This window comes from Antennarius striatus, chromosome 12 (genome assembly GCF_040054535.1).
Source record: "Antennarius striatus isolate MH-2024 chromosome 12, ASM4005453v1, whole genome shotgun sequence".
Taxonomy (NCBI): domain Eukaryota; kingdom Metazoa; phylum Chordata; class Actinopteri; order Lophiiformes; family Antennariidae; genus Antennarius; species Antennarius striatus.
Window position 1 is genome coordinate 20,144,994 of NC_090787.1, and position 22,612 is coordinate 20,167,605.

The 22,612-nt window shown below is 39.1% G+C and overlaps 1 protein-coding gene across 7 annotated transcripts; it reads right to left on the minus strand.

The window, feature by feature from the left end:
• Positions 1-1,405: 1,405 nt before the first annotated feature.
• LOC137604677 (putative ATP-dependent RNA helicase an3) lies at positions 1,406-21,374 on the minus strand. Of its 7 annotated transcripts, none has more exons than XM_068328620.1 (20): positions 21,073-21,374; positions 20,238-20,289; positions 19,892-19,939; positions 19,274-19,333; positions 15,062-15,169; positions 13,844-13,976; positions 12,918-13,022; positions 12,732-12,831; positions 12,491-12,626; positions 12,012-12,109; positions 11,826-11,924; positions 11,569-11,729; positions 11,339-11,483; positions 11,111-11,255; positions 10,755-10,805; positions 7,609-7,790; positions 6,978-7,095; positions 5,638-5,791; positions 4,630-4,745; positions 1,406-4,444 (listed from the first exon to the last, which is right to left on the minus strand). In XM_068328620.1, exons 1-20 carry the CDS (start codon positions 21,115-21,117, stop codon positions 4,359-4,361), a joined length of 2,142 nt encoding a protein of 713 aa, XP_068184721.1. In that variant the 5' UTR covers positions 21,118-21,374; the 3' UTR covers positions 1,406-4,358. The 7 variants fall into 7 exon arrangements, with proteins under 7 accessions (XP_068184721.1, XP_068184718.1, XP_068184724.1 ...); XM_068328617.1 differs by having other exon boundaries at positions 14,996-15,169; XM_068328623.1 differs by lacking the exon at positions 19,274-19,333.
• Between the last annotated feature and the right edge of the window lie 1,238 nt (positions 21,375-22,612).

The following is a 22,612-nucleotide window of genomic DNA, read 5'->3' on the forward strand; positions in this document are numbered from 1 at the left end:
GAGACTTGATGTTGGGAAATCTCTGCTGCAGCGTTACAAGGATCCATCCCATAATGTGTCTCAGATACCAGGTCACAGGAGTCCGCTGGTCTCACAGCCTGAAGAACAACTGGTGCTTTTTGATGGAGAATTTTAAATAAATTACTGGTCCATGATTATCAAGTCAGAGAATAGTTTTTTCCGAGGTATAATCCAATTATATTAATGTACCTCAGTAGACAAACTACAGTACATACAATGTTTGATGTATTTGATGCAGTACATGAGCTGTAGACAATAATAACTGGACAATAATTAACAACCTAATGATCACAACACATTGCTATGGATGAATGAATATCCTACTGGGATCTACTTGTTTCCCACAGTGACCCCCCCCCCCCCCCCCACAGCTATCCCTCTGTCAGCGTGCCATTATGTTCTTTAACAATTTAATAATTTGTTTTTACATTCTACACTGTGCTAACAAAGTATTTTCCAGTGGTAAAATAGTATTAATATACACCAGAACCATTCCTGGATTCTGATTGGATGCAGTTGACAGATGACCCATAAGAGGCAGTAAGAGGCGAAGCATATTTGGAATGCCACCATATATTGCCTTAGCTCAACCAAATGTTGATTACTATGCTCTGTGGGGAATTAAACTACCAGTTTATTCTAGCATCATAGAATTGTTTGTTTGCATTGCTATGCGCTGCGGGGACTAAACGACACATTTAGTCTAGCATCATAGAGGTCTTTTGACCTATTGTTTGTACTTGTTTCTTAGTATTTCTATACTCTGCGTGTATTAAATCACTCATTATAGCCCTAGAGGAGTGGTTTGATTCATTGTGTTTGTTTTCTGTGTACCCACCTCCTACGAACCTGTTAGTTTCTTACAAAACAACGTCGTCCTCTAGTATGTCAAGAGCTACACTGAGAGTCAAGTTTCTAAACTTAATCAGGATTAACGTAGAATATTTCTCCACTAAATGGATTAATTTCAGTAAATGCTGTAGCTTTCACTAGATCTCTCAGAATGAGTAGTGATCCACACGGGGGGGGGGGTGTCACTTGTGTCCACTTTCGTCTTACAATTACAACTGTAAGTGTACCTGTTAAGAGTTTAGCACTCTGTAGCCTGAGTGTGTACTACTACATATAGAGGTATTATACTGTAAAACCAACAATGCAATTACATTCAAATTTGACTTTATACAATTGTCACTTGGCGCCAATTCATGTTCAATTCAAATAAACCTGGGTGTTTCAGTAGCAGAGTCCTTACCATCTAGTGTACTTGGGTTACTTTACAATGTTTCCTACAATGTTAAGTCACTTTAATCAAGAATATAACTTTGTTGCCCGTGTTTCTGGTTAAAGCTAGAAAGGCTTGGGAGAACAAGACAATTCAAACAAATGAAATTATAAAGGAAATCTTTATGTCTTTTTTCCACAAATTAAATCAAGCCCATTTCCATGTACTTGGATTCACAGCCTTCAAACCGTCAAGGCTGTTATAATTCAGGTCTTCATAACATCAACCAGTCAAACATTAAACATGCTTGAATTTTCAAGATACTTTTGCATTCAAACATTTTTATTTTGGTAAAATCATACAATTGCACAGCTGGGTATTTCCCATGCAGCGCAGTCGCCTATAAGCTAATACAGAAAGCAAAGTCTACATCTAAAGAGCTCTAGGATTCTCTGAAGAATGTGGAACAAGTCTAGGATTAAATCTACATCAACTTCCACCGAATCTTTCTGTTCATCTCCAAACACCCCCCCCCCCCCAACTATCTACTGGACTGATGCTGCAGATCTGCTCCACATTCAAGGAGAACTCTAGGGAGTTGTTATAAGCAAATACGACAATGAGATTTAACCACATGTTTTTTCTTTTGAGGATTGCCATGTACCAGACATTCACTGGAGAAACGTTATCAGGTCAAATTAGAGTAAAGAATCAATAATGCACACAACTGGAGAATCTGAACACTTCTGCATTGATATGCTTAAACATGTTTGCTCTTTTGACAGCTATAATCCAAACCTTGGCATAATGGTTTTTATTCCATTTCAAATTTTGGTAACCAATTATTCTTATTTTTTTTCCTAAGATGCTTGGCCCCAAAGAGGCCCTGAGACAACTGGATTATTTTAATGAGTCCAATGTATCTTAAACATTAAAAAGCTCACACTACCCCGATATATATATATAAATTGCACGCATACAGGTGACATTCAACATTCAAGTGCCAGTGTTTTTGTACTGTCTTTTGGTCAAGTGTCTGAAACTTTCAAAGAATCACTTTGAGGCTTACAAAAATAAATATTTGTCAAGAATGCTTAATAAATTACACAAAACTAGCAGCAAAAGTAGAATCTAGAAATCTGTGCAAATGGCTAAATTCCCCCAACTGCTAAATCCCCTGGTCCCAAATAAATCCTGGTTTAAATGTTGAGAACCCTCCCCTTTGTAAACAAGCTGCGTTTTTTTTTCCACAATCTCCTCACACAATATTTGGAAGCTTAAGGACACATATTCAAGACATCTATATAAAACTCTAGATGTGCAATAAAATAACCTTTGTAAAACTTGATGGGCACAACTCACAAGGGCCTACACACCTAAATTAAGTAGCACCATTCAATCTCAAGTTCTCAACACTCAGTGCATCTGCTTTTAGTTCATTTACTTAAAAAAGGTTTCAAGGCACAACACAATCAATGAGAAAATCAGGAGGTCAGATCTCCACTCACAATAGCTGCTCCTCTTGGAGGAAAAGCCTGAACTGGCTTCACCAAGCCACAGATTTTTATACATGTCTGAGCAGAAAAACTCCCAGAGGACCTACGAATACTTAAAGAAGTGGACATGCCCTCATCTTCGGCCACCTCTCAGCTGCTACTACGCAGTATCGGAGGCCAAAGTCACAGACGACGGCAGCGCACTGAACCTCGTGCCCTGCGCCTACCTCCGTTCCCCTAATTTCAGTGGTCGGAGTGCTTATCTATCCTGTTTCTGTTTGATTGATAAACCTCAGTGATTATACAAATGCCTCTCTTTAAGATGAACCATTCCTCCAACGCAGCTTGAAAAAGAGAAAACGTTTGCAATTAAATTAAGCCTGCGACTCAATCTATGTGTCCTTCCTCCTTGACCAAAAAACAAAACACTTGCAAGCGTAGAAAACCATCTGGGCCTCATGGTTTGCCGGCTGATTTGGTAAACACTAACACCACGCTATGCCGTCCCCGATGCTGTGGTCCATTTGTGCAAGCCATTTTTTTTTTGAACTTCACTTTCAAGATGGCAGGCATTTTTTGTTTCGATTCATATTAGTAGAGACACTACTGTATCGTCAAAAATAATCACTAAACCCAGCTCTTCAATTTCCCCACACGCCTGCTCCGATCATGTCTCGTTAAAAACAAAAAACACCGCCCACTTACGGTAGCTGGCACTTGGTAACACACCAACTGCCATAACACTGTCAAGTCAATTGAAAATATGGAGTAAGAGGTTCCAGCAGTGATCATTATTGTTTAAATCTCAGCAACTGTTGGCACTGAGCTTAACGACTTCTGTGTTTTTAAGTATGTAATGGAATGGCTACTTCAAAAATTAGCGTATCCATAAAAATAAGCCTGTCAAGGATAGAGTGAGCAAAACAAAGAAAAACAAAAGCAAATGTAACATTAATCCCTTGAGGATTGCAAAAACGGTTGCTTGACAGAGTGGCCCGGTTTTTATTAGCCATCGCACTGGTTCAATAGGCTGTTTGTAGAAAAGGCTACATGATGTTCCTGCGATAAATTTGAAGTTCAAATGGAATCATGACTCAGAGCCACAATACCCCAGTGGTTGCCAAGGTTTGATGAAGTCCAAGCAAAATTTTTTTTTTTTTACCATTCTAATAGTTTTCAAACAAAACAGCAAATCAAATTTTTAGAGCTCTGCCATGTTCATCTCGTGAAATGAACATTTTCATATTTCCTGTATAAATTCCAAAGTACATTAACATATAAATGATCCTCAAGATATTGAGTCCCCCTCCTTCCCACAAAAAAAAAAGAAAAAAAAAGAAAGAACCAAAATACAATGAAAATCTGAAGTTGTGATCAGACAATGCATGGAAGGACTCCATGCCGACTCTGAGGTGTGCAAAACTTGCGATCTCTGGTGCAATGCACATGCTGGTGACTTTCATTTGCGTCGTGCTGAACTTCCTTGAGGAGCAAACGGCAGAGAACCAGGGTTGGAAATGTACTGTGTCAGTGGAGCTACACAGGGAGGGTTGGTATGGTCTGGCTTAAGTTAACATGTGGTTTCCATTGGGTTGGCTTGGCAACCTATCCTTTAGCAACTAGTTACCCCACCAATCCACACTACCAGAGTGGGTGTAATTTCCTCCATAGCCATCGTTGCTGTAAAAGTTGCCCCCAAAGCCACCTGCAAAAGATAAAGTCAGTAAGTTATGCAGGAAAGCTTAGCATTAAAATCATCCATTCAACGCTAATCTGAAGTCTGCTTTTGTGAAAATAGTCACTTAAAACTTTGTGAACCAAAAGCTTAATGGTTGCAGCTATTAAATGTAAGCCTCTAAGTTAGACAAAGTAAATAAAAAGTTCCCTCGCCTCCATAGCTACGGCTTCCTCCATGGCCTCCAGTGTTTCGTCCTCCACGGTTGCTACTGTAGTTTCCAGAGCCGGGCGTTTGCCGATAGTCTCGAGCTCCAAAGCCGCCAGAGAACCTGGACAGAAACTCATTTATTTCTTTTTTCCAAAAATATACAAATGATGGCAAAGCAGAACATTAGAAGCAGCTGTGATTTAAAGCCTCCGGGTGGTCGTTGCTCTCAGACATTGAAGGTTCTGTGGCTAGATATGTTTGCACACACAAAGGTTTGTGAAGGAAAAATGATCTGTCAGCCAGGATGCAGGAAGTTTTTATGACGAGTTATGTCAGAACATTCAAGTTTCTTTCAAAGAATTACTGGAATATGACAAACATGACTCCCACAATGTGTCCTACAATAATCCGAGTATGACATGTGAAAGCAGACATCAGTAACAGGCTGCTGGGAGCCAATGAGGACCTATATGATCTCCCCAAATGATCACCTTGTTGCAAAAATTCCCTTATTTCTCAAAACCAAAAACGATCTAGTGTAAAAAAAAAAAAAAAAATTCATACTGTGAGCATGAGGCGCTAATATACTGCAAACATCGATGGGCTGGGTTTTTTTTTTAAAAGCTTCAGATTTTCAGTATTATGAACCCTTCATTAACATGCACTAAGTACATGTTACTTGCTGAAAGTTGAGACAGGAAAAAACAATTTTAAACTCCAAAAACAAATCAAAAATCTGCTTTTCGTGAAATGGATATACATGGTAAAACTTTGTATAAAACAAGGCTCATATTCGAGAACACCTCTTTGTATCGGTATCATACAACAGTCAAATTTAACTGAAAACAAGAAATGCACTGAATATTCTTTTAAAAGCGTATTTCAATGCTTTTTCATTTCCACAAAATCTTGATTTTTTTTTTTTTTACAATTCTCACAAAAGCTGTCAGAATTGTCCAGTTTGCGACGGACATTTGTGCACTAATGTGTTAGTTGACGTGTGTGATCAGTACCTCTTAGACCGCCCACGGCTGTTGCTCTTGTGCTGATGTTCGTAGGCCAGACTCTCAAGCCAGGAGGGAACCTCCTGCTTGGCCTCCACCAGAATATCCAGCAAATCTTTGGTTATGTTGCTGTTTTTGTCGTTAAAGAACGACGTGGCCAGACCTGCAAACAACGTGAATGAGATTATACAGGGATATCAAAACATAAATGACAAAAAAAATTATATACATTTATTGGCATTTAAGTATAGATTTATCCATCCATTTTCTTTTGGGTCAAGGATTGCTGGAGCCCATCCCAGTGGAACACAGACATAAGTCCGGGTACATTACAGGCGAGTCAACGGTGCACCGCCAAAAGACCAACAACCATTCACGCACAAACTTAAACATATGGGCAATTCTGACGTGACAAAATTAACCTAAACTGCATGTTTCTGGAGGTGGAAGGAAGCTGGAGAACACAGAGAGGACCCACACAGACTTACAAACAATTTAGCTTCAAAACAGTCCCTCAGAACCAAGTGTGTTTGTAGGTGGGGGACTACCTGCATCTACGAGGCGTTTGTCATACAATTGTTTGCTTTTGTTTCAATAAATTGTCAGACAAAAGGAAATCACCATTGCAAGCTTCTATTTAAATTCCCAACTTTCATGACATATCACTGTAGCTTCAACTTTTAACGTAATCCATAAATTTCATCCGAAAGCCAAATATCCAAATTTTGTGAGTATTTTTCAGATTATAAATCGCACCAGCCAAAAAATGCAGAATTAAGACGGAAAAAACATAAGTTGCAATGGAGTATAAGTCGCATTTTTGGGGGAAATTTGATAAAATTCAACACCAAAAACATACATGTCATCTTGAAAGGCAATTTAAAATAAAAATAAAATAGAGATCAAAAGGCTGAATAAGTGTACTGTATACGAACGTTATACGACACACATGCCTGGTAATGTCAGTAACGGCGTATTCAGATAACTCTAGCCTAAAGAACATGCTAACAAGTCTACCAAACTATCAGTTTTCACTCCAAATCACTAAATCCAATGAAATCTTCATCCTCGGTGTCACTGTTGAACAACTCCAACTCGGGAGGTAGACAATGCGCCGCTTCCTGTTCTACGTCACTTATGTCAGACTCATCGTCAGTTACCGGCAATGTTCAAATTATCAACACGGGCCTAGAGCGCCGTCTTGCTGATTAGTGTGAAAATAACATGTGAAATGATGTAATAATGTGTTAATAATTTCACACCAGTCGCACCAGAGTATAAGTTGCACCCCCGGCCAAACTATGAAAAAAACTGACTTATAATCTTAAAAATACGGTATATAGACGTACCAAGGTTGCCCACACGTCCCGTACGGCCAATGCGGTGAACGTATTCCTCAATGTCACTGGGCAAATCAAAGTTTATAACATGCTTCACATTGCTGATGTCCAAGCCTCTAGCAGCCACCTGGGAGAATTAAGAGTTGGGGAGAGAAAATGTTTTAAATATCAGGAGTAAGTAAAATCAAACCTTCAGTTTAGAAATCAAATCAAATAGTTCCTTCTTAATTACATTAGAAGGCACACACATATTATTCAAAGCTCAAATATTCTCATATATTATATATATAATATATATGATATATATAATATATTATATATACAATATATATTATATATATATTATATATATATATATTATATATATATTATATATATATAACAACTCAAAATCTAAAAACGGGAAGCTTCTTTCACCATTGATTTATAAATGGAAAAGTTTCCAGTGGAATTTTTTTTTTACTTAAGTTTTTATTCAACAAGTAAACCAAGGACAGGGAGATGTACACACAAACGATAATACAAATTAAAAAGCAGATACCATAATGTTATACATTAAATTGTATGAAAATAATCATTTAATTAAATACACAAATTTTTTTTAATTTAAAAAAATATATATATAGTAAACTTTTCTTACCGCTGTAGCTACCAGGATAGGGCAGCGACCAGACCGGAACTGATGCAGCGCTTCCTCTCTGTCTCTCTGAGACCGATCTCCATGGATGCTGGTGCAGGCGTAGCCCTCATGGTAAAGGAAGTCTTCCAAAGCATCGGCTCCCTTCTTGGTTTCAACAAACACCAGCGTCAGTGAGTCTTTGCCTGCAGATCAAGAGGAGAGGAACAAAGGATGAAGGGCAATAAAATAAGAGAAAGGCTTGGAGTCATTTCTTTTATTAAACAAAAGCAGGAATCAGAATCTGTTAAATAGAAAATTTCTGAAAATCTCAAGTTGTGATGAAACAGGGAAACCAAAAAAACAAATCTTAACTTAGAAATGGAGACGGTTTGCATAAAAACAAAACACTATCAACTGACATCCACTAATTGACAATGAAGGATTGAGTTTCTCTGCAGTGAACAGTGACAAACTGTTCAGTGTTCCACACCAATTTTTCTTCTTCAATTTGAGGCATATTAGACTGGGTTTGTGTTGATACTCCAACACATACATGCATCTGAGCTGAGATAACTCGATTCTGACACACATCTTTTATTATTTGTTACCAATATTAAATGTTCTGCTTCCAAATAAAAAAGTTGGATGAGTGCAAATTGTTTACTCTGATCACTACACAGGTAAGTGACATTGATGCCTGTCAGAATAAGCTAATTAAGATGGTTGGGGGGGGTCAACGTGGTGGGACAGGCAATCCCAAATCCAGTCATCCAAGACCACTGACGAGAGATGATCTGTTCAGGTTGGACAGGTGCTCTTCTTACACAGAAAGCAGACAGACTACCAAAAGACAGGTGTTTTCAACTTAAGTTAAACTTACAAACCAGTGGTCACATATCGATCCAGTGGTTGTAAACTGTTTTATATTTATTTCTTACTTTTGGCATAGGTTAATTTTGTTAGCAACAGCACATGTATAAATCTTTACGTCGTACTTTAAGAAATACTCGTGTACTGAGGGACATGAGATAGAAGCAGAACCAATCACTGCCCCTCTCTGCAAGGAGCAACAGTTGGAAATTTGCTAGAACTGTACAGAGGCGTTTAGTAAGACACTCTTGTGACTGAACAAACTCCGTGAGGGTAGAACAATGAACAGACCCGCTTGTCAGGCTGAAGGACGGCATATTTGACCATTTCCAGCGCAACAGGTGCGCCACAGGAAGTTTGATCCAGCCTCCTCTTCAATCTGTCCACGGCTAAAGGCTTTAACATGAACAGCTTGTTCATAAAGCCCCCATGTGTGACTTAAGTGTTTCCCTGTTTGTAAGCAGCAACGCTGACAAGTGAGTTAATAGTGCTGAGCAACTTGCTTGAAACGGTTGTCCCTAAAACATTTTTGTAGGAATTAAATATATGATCACACCCAGTGAGAAATTCTTCTATCAAGCCCGCTTTACTTTGTCGACCACAGAGGGGGAAATAACTGACCCAACCATTCAATACAGCACCAGACAATAACTTCAGCTTTCTCAACCTGGTGGTTATCGGCAGCTGTTTACAAGCAGACTCAGGCCATGCTTTTCACATTGATGGGTGGATATTTTATACAGAACGTTACATCCTGATGTCAATGGTAAACATCAAGGGAATGTCATAGCAGAGGGTTTTCTTGTGTAGGTGGTCAGCCAATCAGTTTTATCTATATACAGTGCGCCCTTGCACACCAACGCTCACGACTTCACCTCATCGCGTATTTTTTTGGTAGGCAGTCACGTGATAACGTACCCGCATTGGCTGACGGCATCCTGAAGTACGCTACGTTCCATAATTCTCGGACTTTCGTGACACAAAAAAGTGCTTTAACAGTCTATCAGAGTGTGGGAAACGGTAATACAGATAGAAGGTGGTTTAATATCAGTATGGGGAGGGGTTCATAAACGTTTAAATTACAGTAAATAATAAGTAGTTTGTCGCATGATTGTGGAATTCGTTAATCTCATGTGGTTCCTGGAACGTATTAACCGCAAAGAATAAGGGCGCACTGTATATACACACACACACCTAACAAAGTTCTAACCACTCCCTATTTGAGCCAAAGTAACAGCGAACACCAACTCAATCCATACTTGAAGCTGTAAAGGTGGTCACAGAGGACACGTCTCTCACCAACTCCATATAAAACAGCTAGTGCTGGTAATGTGACAGTGTGGACACCCTCAAACCCCTTCACAACTTTCTTTTCAATAGGACATTTTTCAGTTGCCAGAGTTCCGAAATTTCAGTCTAGGCTCACAAAACAATGACAGCAGGTCCTACCAGTTCTTCTAAGGAATGAAAAGAAAAAGAAAAAAAACCGAGTTGGAATGTTGTCTGGGGAGTGGAAAGACGAGATATGCCATGGGATGTGATACTCCTGGCTTGTATATGGCATTTAATTAATCTCAAAACCTGCACAAATAACAAGCATGTGCATATGACTGCAAAGAACAGCAAATGTGGAAAATCATCCTCTGGAGTGTGTGAAAATACTGGTACTTATAAATATACAATTTGAAATATGATTTCTGATCACATAATTTTCAAAAACTCTACAATAGTTTATATGCAAAGCTTTGTGGACCGGAGGCTCATTTTGTGTTCTTTTTTTTTTTGTCATCCGCCTTCTGATTTTACTTAGCCAGAGATATGAGCACAGGTTACTACTGTGAATGCAAAGAAAATGTCCTTATAAAACCCTTTTGCCCAGAATAGATTACTTTATCAACTCCATACTACAATGGCCATTATATTCCCAGAATCTTTCCAAACCATGTGTCTTGTCAAGCTTCCAAAGTGATGTTCACTTCAGTCTGCCTATTCAAGCCAGTATATTTGGTTAAAAACAATGTGCACAAATTTTAAAAAAAGATTTGGAATATATGACAAACTGGTAAAAGACTGGCTGCCAAACAGCCGATAAAATGCTACTCAGCTCCAAAAGGTCCACAAAGTCAACTTGAGAAAAGAGAAATTGGGAACGATGCAGAGCGGACATGCTTCCATGTGAGGATGCTTTCCTACTTACGGACACTACTCTGAATTTGTGTGTCATATGCACAGGTTTTGAGACTAATTACACACTATACATGCAGGTCAGAGTGAAGTTATGGTATATTCATACTTACCTGGTTTCTCTGGAGCCTCTGTCACATTTTCCTGAACCTCACTGGGAATAACTAAGATAAAACCAAACCAGCCAGTGAATGTAAGGCTGCTCAGTACACAAAAAGAACAGCTTCAGATCATCACGAGACGCAAACCCAGCCGCCTGCTCAGCACTGCATGAGATCTTGTTTTTTTTTTTTTAATCTTTCACTTCAAACTCTTGTTTAAATGAACATTTGTTAGGAAAGATGTAGCAAAGTCAACATCAGTTTCATATTGAGCAGACTTGACAGACACAGGATGATGTGTTTACAGCCCAAAGAGGTCAGAGGGTGGAAAAAAAATTGCTTCCTTATTTTGGGTGTGTAAAGCTCACCTGTGGCATTGAGCAGGTCAAGAAGGAAGGACCTTTTGTCTGTCTCCTCTACCCACACAACCTTCTGTGTGATGTTTTCTGAGGTTGAACCAACACGTCCCACAGCCAGGAAAATGTAGTCCTCCAGAAAGTCTCGAGCGAGAATCTACGGAAAAGATTGAACAGTTAGAGCAAGAAAAAAAATTATTACATTAAGAAAGAATCTGTCTGGCTTGTTGTCCAAAGTACCTGGATCTCTTTTGGGAAGGTGGCACTGAACATCATGGTCTGGCGCATGCCTTTAGGTGGCATTGTGTCTTGCTCCACAATACGCCTAATCTGAGGCTCAAAACCCATGTCCAACATGCGGTCAGCCTCATCAAGGACCAAGTAGCTAAGGAGAAACATTCAGTGGTTTTAAAACAACCTTCAACCATGAATAAATTCTGTGTTACTGTCGATTTCTGAGCTACACTGACTTGCAATGGTCCAGACCAATCTTTCCCCTCTCCATCATATCAACCAGGCGTCCAGGTGTGGCTACCAGCAGGTGACAGCCCTTCTCCAAGTCTCTGATCTGCTGACCAATATCAGCTCCTCCATACACCACACAAGGACGCACGCGTGAGCGATAGGCGAACTAGAATGTAGACAGAACACAGATATGTACTTAATGTCTGGAAAAACAATCCCATGTACTTCAGTGGAGTTGATCAGTTGCATGTTTGGAGCTAACCTTCCTCGCCTCGTCATAGATCTGCAAAGCCAGTTCTCTGGTGGGAGCCAAGACGAGGGAGATGGGGTACTGCTTACGGCGACCGTATCTCCCATTCTCCTGAGGGTGGAGTAAGTCATGTTTAGTCAAACTAGATTACAAAATAATGCTGGATGTGTAAAATTGTTAAGGATTTTCCTTCTTTACCTGTCCACTGTTCTTCGCAGCCTGCAAAGCATCTCCTGGCCCATCAGTGAAGATCTGACTCAGAACTGGCAGCAAGAACGCAGCAGTCTTGCCAGACCCTGAAGCACCACAGGAAGTCCCAATTAAACTTTGGCATTAAGCGATGGCATAAACAGTGATCCATCGCTCCAAGATACACGACTTCACTACATTGCGGATATTTAGTAGGTTTAAAAGGAGCGTCACATCAGAATTTTAAAAGGCTACTATAATTCTGTTGTCAGCCTGATCAGCGCATTCTTTTATTTGTAGTTTATGCAAATAGTAGAACTAGCACCACCTTCTGGTGATAGTACTACATCAAAAACAGGTAAAAACCAGAAAAAACATTTAGCAAAGTGTTGTGTATACCTTGTTTTGTTTTTTTGATTAATATTCAAAAACCCAAGCCCATTCCTAGTACATCACTACTGTCAGGTGTATTTGCTGAGGACACTCACCAGTCTGTGCACAAGCCATTAAGTCTCTCTTCGACTTGATGATAGGGATAGCATGTTTCTGGACAGGGGTGGGTCGAGTGTAACGACTCAAGGCAATATTTCCCATGATAATCTCCCCCATGTCAACATCATGGAACTACAGGATTACACAGAAAATTAGACATAGCCAGGATTTTAATTTAAAACCATAAACAGTCATTACAAAATTAAGACAAAATCAAGAAAATGCATACAAACTTACACTTTCAATATGTGGTGGACAGTTTGATCCAGTAGCCTCCACTGGAATATCATCGTATTTCTCAAAGTTGATGCCAGTGTTGCTCCCAGAGAAAAGCTCACTAAATGACAAGGTTTGTAAAAGTTGATGTCAAATGTAGGTTTATAGATTTATTTTTTATTTACTTACGAACAAAACTCATCTTACTGTTCTACGCGCTCATTGGGAGCAGTGGGCTTGGACCAATCGTCATCTTTGGCGTCCTCCACCCAGCGGGAGTTTCCACCAGCAGAGAAACCTCCTCGTTCATATCTGAGTTAAAAAGCGCAGTTGTTAGTTAAGTACAAGTATAGCTGCATATTATTTTAAAAGAAAAATTAGATACTACATTAAGCTCATACAATATATTTTCCAAATACAAGACAACTATCCAAAACACGGAAATGTTTCCAACAACTATGACCTAAAACACGCCATGTTCTAGATCACAATGACAACAGAAATTTTCCTTAAGCTATGCTGTAAATGATCAACCACTGGGGGGGGGGTTTATCATTAACAGCTGGAGCCCTGAAGCCGAGAGCTTGTCAATAATTTAGAATCCAATTTAGAGCTGAATCATTGATAGTCTTAAAATCAGTCAACATATGTGATGAATATATAACTTGTTAATTTGAAAATACATTCAGTCCATGTGTTTCTTCAAAGCTTTACATTTGCTTCTCATAACACATCTCTTCAAGACTTTTCCAGCAGTAGGTTCTGTTCATATTTACACTATTATACACTACAGCTCACAATTGGTACTTTTAATCTGACAACTGCACTGCCTCTCTTGAATTCCTTCTGGTGTGCTCGCTGTGCTGCCGAATCGTTCTCTTTAAAGTCTCGCGTTAGGACAGAATTAGTGATGTGAAACACAACAAGAATTCAAACTGGTCTAAATCCTTTCATATTAATCCAAAAGCCAGTCTGTTAACAAAAACGTTGGCAGCGGAATTGAATTGACAACATAACATTCAATAATAAAAAATATGGTCCTAAAATTTTCACAGAATTTATCCATTTAAATATGATCAGCAGAACATTGTCATCCGTGTATAGACTGAAACGTGAGACATGACTATACGCACCTTCCCCGGGAGCCGACTCCACGATCATTGAAGAAGGCACCCTTAGACCTATCGGAACGTCCCCCAAAGCTGTTGTAGGCTGCGTCCCTTTGGGGTCCTCCCCAACCTCCATCTTTATCATAACTGCCAAAACCTGTCATGAAAAGATTAACAGCCGAAAGTCATTGACTGACAAGTCAGCCCCTACATCACGAAAGCTTCCTGACTAGGTTGACCTCGTCTCTTCTTTGGCAAACCATTCAATACAATAATTCCTAGTTACAACTTAGACGTTACTTCAAAGTAGCATGTGACCAGATTTTAAGAATGCAGGTGGTACCCAGATTATACAAGGGAATCAGTGATCACGATGACCCAATGCGTTACAAAACCTACTTCATCCTTGATTCATCCTATAACCCTTTACCATTTCCTGTTCCATTTGATTTATATTCTAGCACTGAATTGTTATATACAATGTAATTCAGTAGAGATGCAAAAGCATTTTTCCCCTACATGTCCCCAATCATTTCAATTGACCATGCATGACCATCCCATCCAACCTGACATTACAGTAATCCCTCGCTTATTCACGCCGATTCACTACATCGCGGATTTTTAATAGGGAGTCACGTGATACCGTACACGCTTGCTATTGGCTGACAGCCTCAGTGTGTGCGCTGCGTTCCGAGACTCACGGTTCCTCCTGCTACTTTTATTTAATACATAAGTGTTTTAAACCGTCTGATAACTCATGCTGTTCTATTGTGCGTTGCCCTGAGTTGGCCTACGTGTGTGTTCTGCACGTGTTTGTGAGACTGAGAAGGGGGTGTGAGAATGAGAGTGCGAGCGGGAGATCATTGTCAGTTCCTCTTTGTTCCTTGTTAAGGCTGGACGCCAATAAAGACCGTTCAAGGAATATCGTGTGTGTCATCCTTGCCCACAATAAGAAACACCGGGGGTGTTGCAAGTCTATCAGAGTGTGGGAAAGGTAATTCAGATATAAGGTGGTTTGATATCAGTATGGGGAGGGTTCATAAACATTTAAATTACCGTAAATAATAAAATACTCGCCAAATCGCAGAATTTTGTTTTTCGCCGGTGGTCCTCAAACGCGTTACCCACGAGTAGCGAGGGATCACTGTACCGACGGCCCTACAATCAGCTCCCCACCTGCATTTTGTAATGGTTGATTAAATGAACTTCCACCCCGGTTACCACGGTAGGCACCACGCCCACCTCTGTCATTGCGAGGGGGTCCTCGCCCTCCAAAACCCCCATTAGTGCGGTTGTCATGGTAACCATTCACAAATCCATTGCTGCGTCCGCCATCCCATCCAGGTGAATCTTTGAAAGAAAGAACAGAGCGAGAAGCTTGTAAGGAAGCGTCAAACAGTGCAAATTATATTTTTGTCAGCTTGGTACATTGGTTGGTAAATTTTTGGCCATACGACATTTTCCACACTATAAGGTGTGCCTAAAAGCCTTTAATTTTCTTTCAGTTTGAGAAAAGAAAGTTTTAGGTGCGCCTTATAGTGCGAAAAATACTGTACTCCTAATCCTCAAAAGCCATGATTTCTTCATAGTCCTCGTCTAATTTACTGGAATACATGTTGGGTTGAAAACTTAACAGTATAAATGTGAAAACACATCTAATGAGGAAATTTACAAATACAGGTTTAACAATAACTTATCCAAGAAAAAAAAAAGAAAAGTTTCAACTATAACAAATAAGCCACCTGGCTACTGATTTGTTACAATTGTCCAAGTTAGCACCCGAGCCATGTTGAGCCCCCTGGCTGAGTTGTACGCATGGACTGCTTCATTGGGGACAGATTTCCATTAGCATTACCATTCTACACAGTGGAGGCTATCTAACTATTGCAATCAATGTCAGACCAGCCAAACAAATTTAGTCTCAGGCCCAATTTACTTGAGCTGCACCAGAGGAAAAAAATTATTTGAATTTTAAAAACTTCTGTGTTCAAATACTTGCTCATCTGAAAGGATAGAAAATGATCCACTGTTCATATTATGTATGCATGCTGACCCAGTAACTGGCGATGTGACCTTTAAAAAAAAAAAAAAATCAATAAAACCAGAACAACGTTCAGCAAATATACAGTAAAAAAAAAGCTCAAATTAACTGTCTGCAGCACAAACCAAACCCAAAAGTTGTTTTTGTTGTCCTGTCAGCATACACCAATAAGACTACCTGAAGTAGAAATGTAGTGGGACTGCACACCTTCATCACATTTGCAATATCAACAACAACATCCAAAAACAAGGCAGTCAGAGACTGCAACATCCTTGAATTCAAAATTTTACCCTGACCTACTTTTATAATGGTCGCAACAACAAATTCTATATTGTACTATCGAGTATGACATTGACCTAGTTTCCATAGGTGAAGGTCATCATCACATTTTTGTGCCTCTGACTTCCTGAAAATTTGCTTTGTGTTTTGTGATGATATCTCATCAGGTTTGAGAGATGTGGACCTAAAAACGGCATTTTTGTGAAAATTTGACCTTCACCTACTTTTTCAAGGTCAAGGTTGTGTCCTAATTTTCATTCCCTTGCCTCCCTGAATATAGTGCCTTTTTTTCGTCTTTGTATCTTAACAGTTCCTGAGCTATGTGAAAAAAAAGACATTGACTTAGTTTCTCAAGGTCAAGGTCAACATCTCATTTTCATCCTCTTTTCCACCCGTGTAATGTGCTTTTCTTTCAACTTTCTATCTGCAACAGCTGTGAAGATATTTGGTGGATGGACAGATGTAAAAAAGAGGCTGATAGATAAAAGCCATTTGTTTTCCTTGTTGCATGTGCAAGGGTGTACAAAATTGGCACATCCTGGGATTGTTGTTCAAATGCTAATCCTTTCATAATTTTGTCAAGTATATGAACAGCAAATCTACGATAAAGGATGTACTGTCTCATGTCAGAACAGCCCTCAGATCTGTAGCGATACATTTCAATCATGTTTCCTCTTTCAAGTAAGCACAGGAAAAAGTATTGTAATACTCAGACGAAGCACAACAACCAAAAGTATCGAGTAGACGTCCAGAAAAATTTAAAACTAAAAAGACTGCTACAGCTCCACTATCGAAGGGACAGATACAGGAAGTTATTCCTGCCACTAGCCATCCCTCTGTACAACACCTCTAACATATCAGTTCCAACATATCATGAAGTACTCCACATTTATTATTAACTATTTGTTATGCTAGGGTGTTATTGTTGAGAATTTTCTGCAAGATGTACATTTTCCGGTTTGAGATAAATTAAGTATATCTTATCTTAACCATCCAACATCTCATTCTTTGTAAACATGTTCTAAAGCCATGACGGTAATGGGACTGGGAATGGATGTTTCCCAGGTCGGGGAGGAGTCAGGAAATCAGACAGGACTGCAATGAAATTAAATAGCAAAAAAAAGGCACGAAGACCTTATTAGATAAGATGACATCCACTTTTACAAGTGCATCAAATCCAAAAAATTTCAATTACTTGAAAGTCTTTTTTGTGAAACATTGTCAGACTACTGAAGGAACAGAAACCAGATGAAATCTTCCATCAGAACTGTAAATATATCGAAACCATTTGGAAAATGCGCATCTTTCAAGCCTCTACAAAGTAGGTGTCAATTTTTCCTATGCAATCGTTCATGGCAAGATGTTAGCTAATTGGCTAGCTGACATGAAAGCTATGGTAAAAAACAGCTACTTTTGTTTGTGTAATATTAGACTGACAATGTCCCTTGCAGCTTGCAGACTGAAACCTGGCGCCAATTGTGCGCCTTATTTATGGAAAAGGTTTTTGAATGCGCCATTTGTTAAAGGTGCGCCTTATAGCACAGTGCGCCTTGTAGTGCGGAAAATACTGTACAGAAAATGTACCAACAGATATCTTCAAGGTCTTTGATGATCACATACGTATATTGTTTTGGGTACTACAGAGATAATGACAAACCTTCAGAATCACACTAAAATCAAAAATCAAAATCAAATCTACATATAATTCAAAATCTCAAAAGAGAATCATTTTTAAAGGGTCAGCTACACGGCAGTCCAAACAAACCTATAACTTTTCGAGACCATTATCTTTTGAACAGACCACTGTCACCTACACCACGTGGTTTTGGTGCTGCAGACTCAAACTCTTATGGTTGTTATCAATCATCCAACATAGACTTTCTGTAATCACTGTGATGTTATGCTGGCAAGTTTGATCCTGCTAACTACTGTCTCAGCATGCATACTATGGCATTTCCATCTTTTCTTTTTCAGTGTCAATATCCATTTAGACCACAAATGAATACTTCAGTTTTTAGCAAAACGTCTTTGTCATGTAAAGAGGACCCCGGATGCCTTCAAATTGGTCATCTCCTGTTAACACACTCCTGAAAAATTAGCTGTATGCAGGGAAGGCTGAAAGTAGTGACCTTAACAAAATAAACCTCCAACATTAAAGGGGAGCACACCAATAAGTGGTGTGTACAGGACTGTGTCCTACCACAGAAAAAGGATCATCAACTCCACAAAGCTTATTTTAAGTCAAAATAAAGCACACAATGTTTGTGAGAAAAAAAGCTCATTAATGATTAAAATGTAAAAAAACCAATAATTAAATACTTCTTTTTCAAAATAAAATCCAACCATGATTTTTTTCAAAAAGCAAAAGACGCTTCCACTTTCGTGTCATGTTTTTCATATCTGAAATTTTCTTTGCACCAGTCAGTAATGACTCGGTGCAGAGCCCAAATGTAAAATGGCATGCAACCTAACTATCTGCAAGCTTTAGCAAATGCTGCATTAGGCCCACATTTCTTCTGCTTAATTCCCAGTGACAGTGAAAAAGCAGGACACACTGACAGAGCACCAATGTGAAGCTCGATCAATTCTGTCAACAATTGGGTGGTATGACATGCAGGTATGTCACGTCTGTATTTTGCCAAACCACGGTTGCAGGTACGATAAAAAGCCAACTCTTGAGAAACCTGAACAAAAGGTAGAAGAACAAGTAGGGAAAACAACTATAATTACTGTCTCATGCTGTACAAGTGCTTGACACTACAGCCACTCCAGACAGAAGAAGTTATTTATGTTTTTCAGGAGCCTCTGCCTGCCATGGCTTTAGGCACTGTTTGGTAAAAATCTTTGGGAAATTGCAGGTGAAATATGGGCTTAAATATACAGTTGGTAGAAAAAGGCTCTTTAATTTATCAAAATTACAGATTCAAGAGCATTCACCTTACATTTTATGCTCCCATTTTGACTATAAGCCTCCAGCAGAAAGCAGCAGAATTAATGAAAAGCCAACCTTACAGTGACCAATGTAGTTCAAACCTAAGCTCTCTTTTGTGTTCCTTTCTGGTGTATAAAATATCAAATTCATGCATCTAGAAATGCAGGATGCCCTCAGCAAAAAGCAGACAGAAGGGACTTACAGAGATTTACGGGTGCCACTGAATAACCGCACTGTCTACCAGCGGAATAAGCATTTCCTGCTGTGGAATAAGAAAACAGTAAAACGAGAGACATGTCAAGTGTGCAGTGACACAGAACCATAATTATAAGATGGTCTAAATGCAAGTTATCTCACTGAGCATGTCAAGCAAAATGTTTTCTTTAAATCCTCGATGAGACTAAAAGGTACAGAAGTGAGCTACGAGAACAACCATCCTAAATTACAAGTGATCACAGCAGCTGAAATTATCACCACTATTGTATCTTCCATTTACAACTAAATTCCAAACTACTGTCAATTTCCTGCACAATTTACCTCACTTTATCTCGGCAAATTGTGCACTTGTGCACAGAAATGAGAGAGAAAGAAAAACATTTCTTGGCATAGCATTCTCTCTTCAGTCAAAAATAAAATGTCAACATCCCTATTGGGTGAAGCAGCAAAAATACTGCTAGATCTACTTTGATTAATGACCAGTAATCAATACCTTTTCCAGCTGTGCTTGCTCTCACTATGACCTCACATGCTTAACATAAAATTTACATTCAAAACTGAGTTCACGGTCTAAAGAAAAGGGTCCAAGCTCATGTAAACTTACCATTTTTATTAGCATCTTTGTTTCTCAAGTGAGGTGGGATGTAACGTCCTGAGGGGAGAAAAATTTCACATGCATTTTAAATATGACCAAAAAAACTGCTCTCACACACACACACACACACACACACACATTTTTGTGACGTAACAGTCCAATGAAGACACACATTTGAACTAGAGTCTCAGACAATTTAACTAAAAAATAATCTTTGCATTTGTAATTTCCCGAATTTGACTCAGGACTAATTTAACTACAGATACAAATGTTTAAAATTGTTGTTTTTTTTTTAAATTACAAGACACAATCAAAAATAACCCACAATTTGACAACCCCGGTTTTTTTTACTTACGACCAGTTCCACCACCCTGACAGTCAGCAGAGTTCAAGTCTAGGGCAGCAAGCTACAAAAGAAAGAAAAGAAACAATAATGAATGTGGATCAAAAATCAGTTTTTCACTGCTTAGTGGAGAGAGGGAGCATCAAGTTACCAAAAACTATTTGAGTTCAGGTTCTAGTGCGGAAATGAACCAGAGACGACGGATTATCTAATTATAATTTTCCATTCTAACTGGTCAGATTACCATCAATCCGATAGTTCGAAAATTACCTTTCACAAAGGAATTTATCTTTGTTTATTAAATTATTTTATTTTTCCCCAAAATCCAACAAAAATGAAGTTCAATTCCAAATAAATAAAGATTAACAAGTATGAAACTAACATTCCACACCATAAAACCTTCACGATTACCGGATTAGAGGGATTTTATTCCAGAATCGCTGCTCGCTGCTCAAACCGCCACCAGCATTTTTTCCTGCGCCACGTTTCAGGTCGGAGAGGCCTTCACGGCCGATACCTGCGAGCCGTTAATGGAGTTAAAGTCACGGGAAATGTCCACCAACCGCAGCGGGACTTCACTTAGAGGTCAGATTTCATTATTTTAAGACTCCTGTGAGCTGTTCAAACGATCAATTATTAAATTTAGTCCGTCTTGCTGGAACAACGTAGTTCCCAGTTCCGCCATCACAAACATCGACGGGCTCACCTCCATTTTAGCAGCCGCGGCTTCGGGTTAGCAACGAGCTAACGAAGCTAACGAAGCTCCTCGTCGAAAAATACAAGTGCGTAATGGAAAAAAAAACCCCCACCGAAGTGATATAAAATCAGAAACCAGTAAAATACTCACCTGCTGATCTAGACCGTGTGGATTTTCAATGACCACATGACTCATAACTAAAGAGAGTAGTGAGGATTATTTTTGAAGAAGAAAGGATTTTCTTTGTTAGCTCGACCGGCTCCGCTCTCACGTCAACTTAATGGAAAAATTATATTCAGCCCCGAAGTTCGACGATGAAGTTCCTTTTTAAACAAATAAAGTTAAATTAGCGACTATAAATATTAATTCAACTTAAGTTTTCAAATGAAATTATTGCTGAGAAGCTCTTGAACAGAAACCCCCTCCCGGTAGACTTGTTCTGGTAGAATGAGACGTCGAGACGTGAGATAACGCGAGATATCAGCTCCTTGTCGGCGAGCCAAGTGTGTGCGGGGGGGAAATCTCGCGAGATTTCCTCCGATCTCGTCTTGGTACGGCGAAACCGCCGAGAACTGAAACCGGTTATCTTTTAGATTACAAAACAACTGATGCGTCACCAACATGACACTTGATGACGTGTTTTTAAGGCTTCTGTAATGCCAACGAATTTCAATTAAGTGATGTGGTTTCATGAACTGAAAGCTTCTATGTGGGTCATGTTTAAGAGGCCAAAGCGCTTTACAGTAGGAGTCATCATCCCACCTTTCACACAAATATTATTCCAACCAGGTGTGGCATCACCTGTTCATTAGGAATAGTCACGTGCTCAGTAGCATCATGTATGTATGAACAGCTCTGATGAGCAGCTTTTGATCATTAAAGCTGTTCATATGATCAGAAACTCATCAAAGCTGCTGGGATGGTCAAAGACCAGTGAATGCTCATCTGGTAGGAATGCCACCAATATGCTAGAAGCTAGTAAGTACAAATCAATCATGATTGAAACAGGTCATAGCAGCTGGAGGGCTGGAAACACTGGTCAGTGACCAGTGGTCAGTCAGGGCTGGACCAGTCATCATTAAGAGAAGAGTTGGATTTGAGAAAACACACTGTCAAACTATTTGATTTCATTAGAAACAGGTGATAAGTGATGTGGAAAAAATCACGTGGGACCGTCTGAGGATTCCTTCTGTTGTTTTTTTAAAAAAATTCTTGTTCTAAGAAATTGTCACACCTTTAAAATAGATTTAATTTTCTTGCCATTATCCAGTGCAAGTGCACGACAATAAAATGCTGTTTCCATGTGGAGATGCTCAGGTGAGACAAATACACATGTACAGTACATAAAACAATGTTGTAAAATGTTCTGAGCTATTCATTACAGACTGTGTCTAAGAGAATATATACTGTACATATATACTTTTTTTAAAATTTCCCTTTGAATAAAATCAGTATCTAAAATTAAAAAACATTCTGATCTTTTGAAATTTTTTTCAGCAGTCAGGGTAAATGCATGTTTTGCATTCAATGATCTTATTTGAGATCACCATCTAAATTTGCAGTGTAAAAATATTTCATCTTTAATCTTGGTATCTACAGTATTTGTTCCATGACATTCAGAGATGGACTTACGGTTATTTTAGGATTGTTTTGCTGCATGAACCAACTGTCCTTGAGCCTCTGTGCTCAT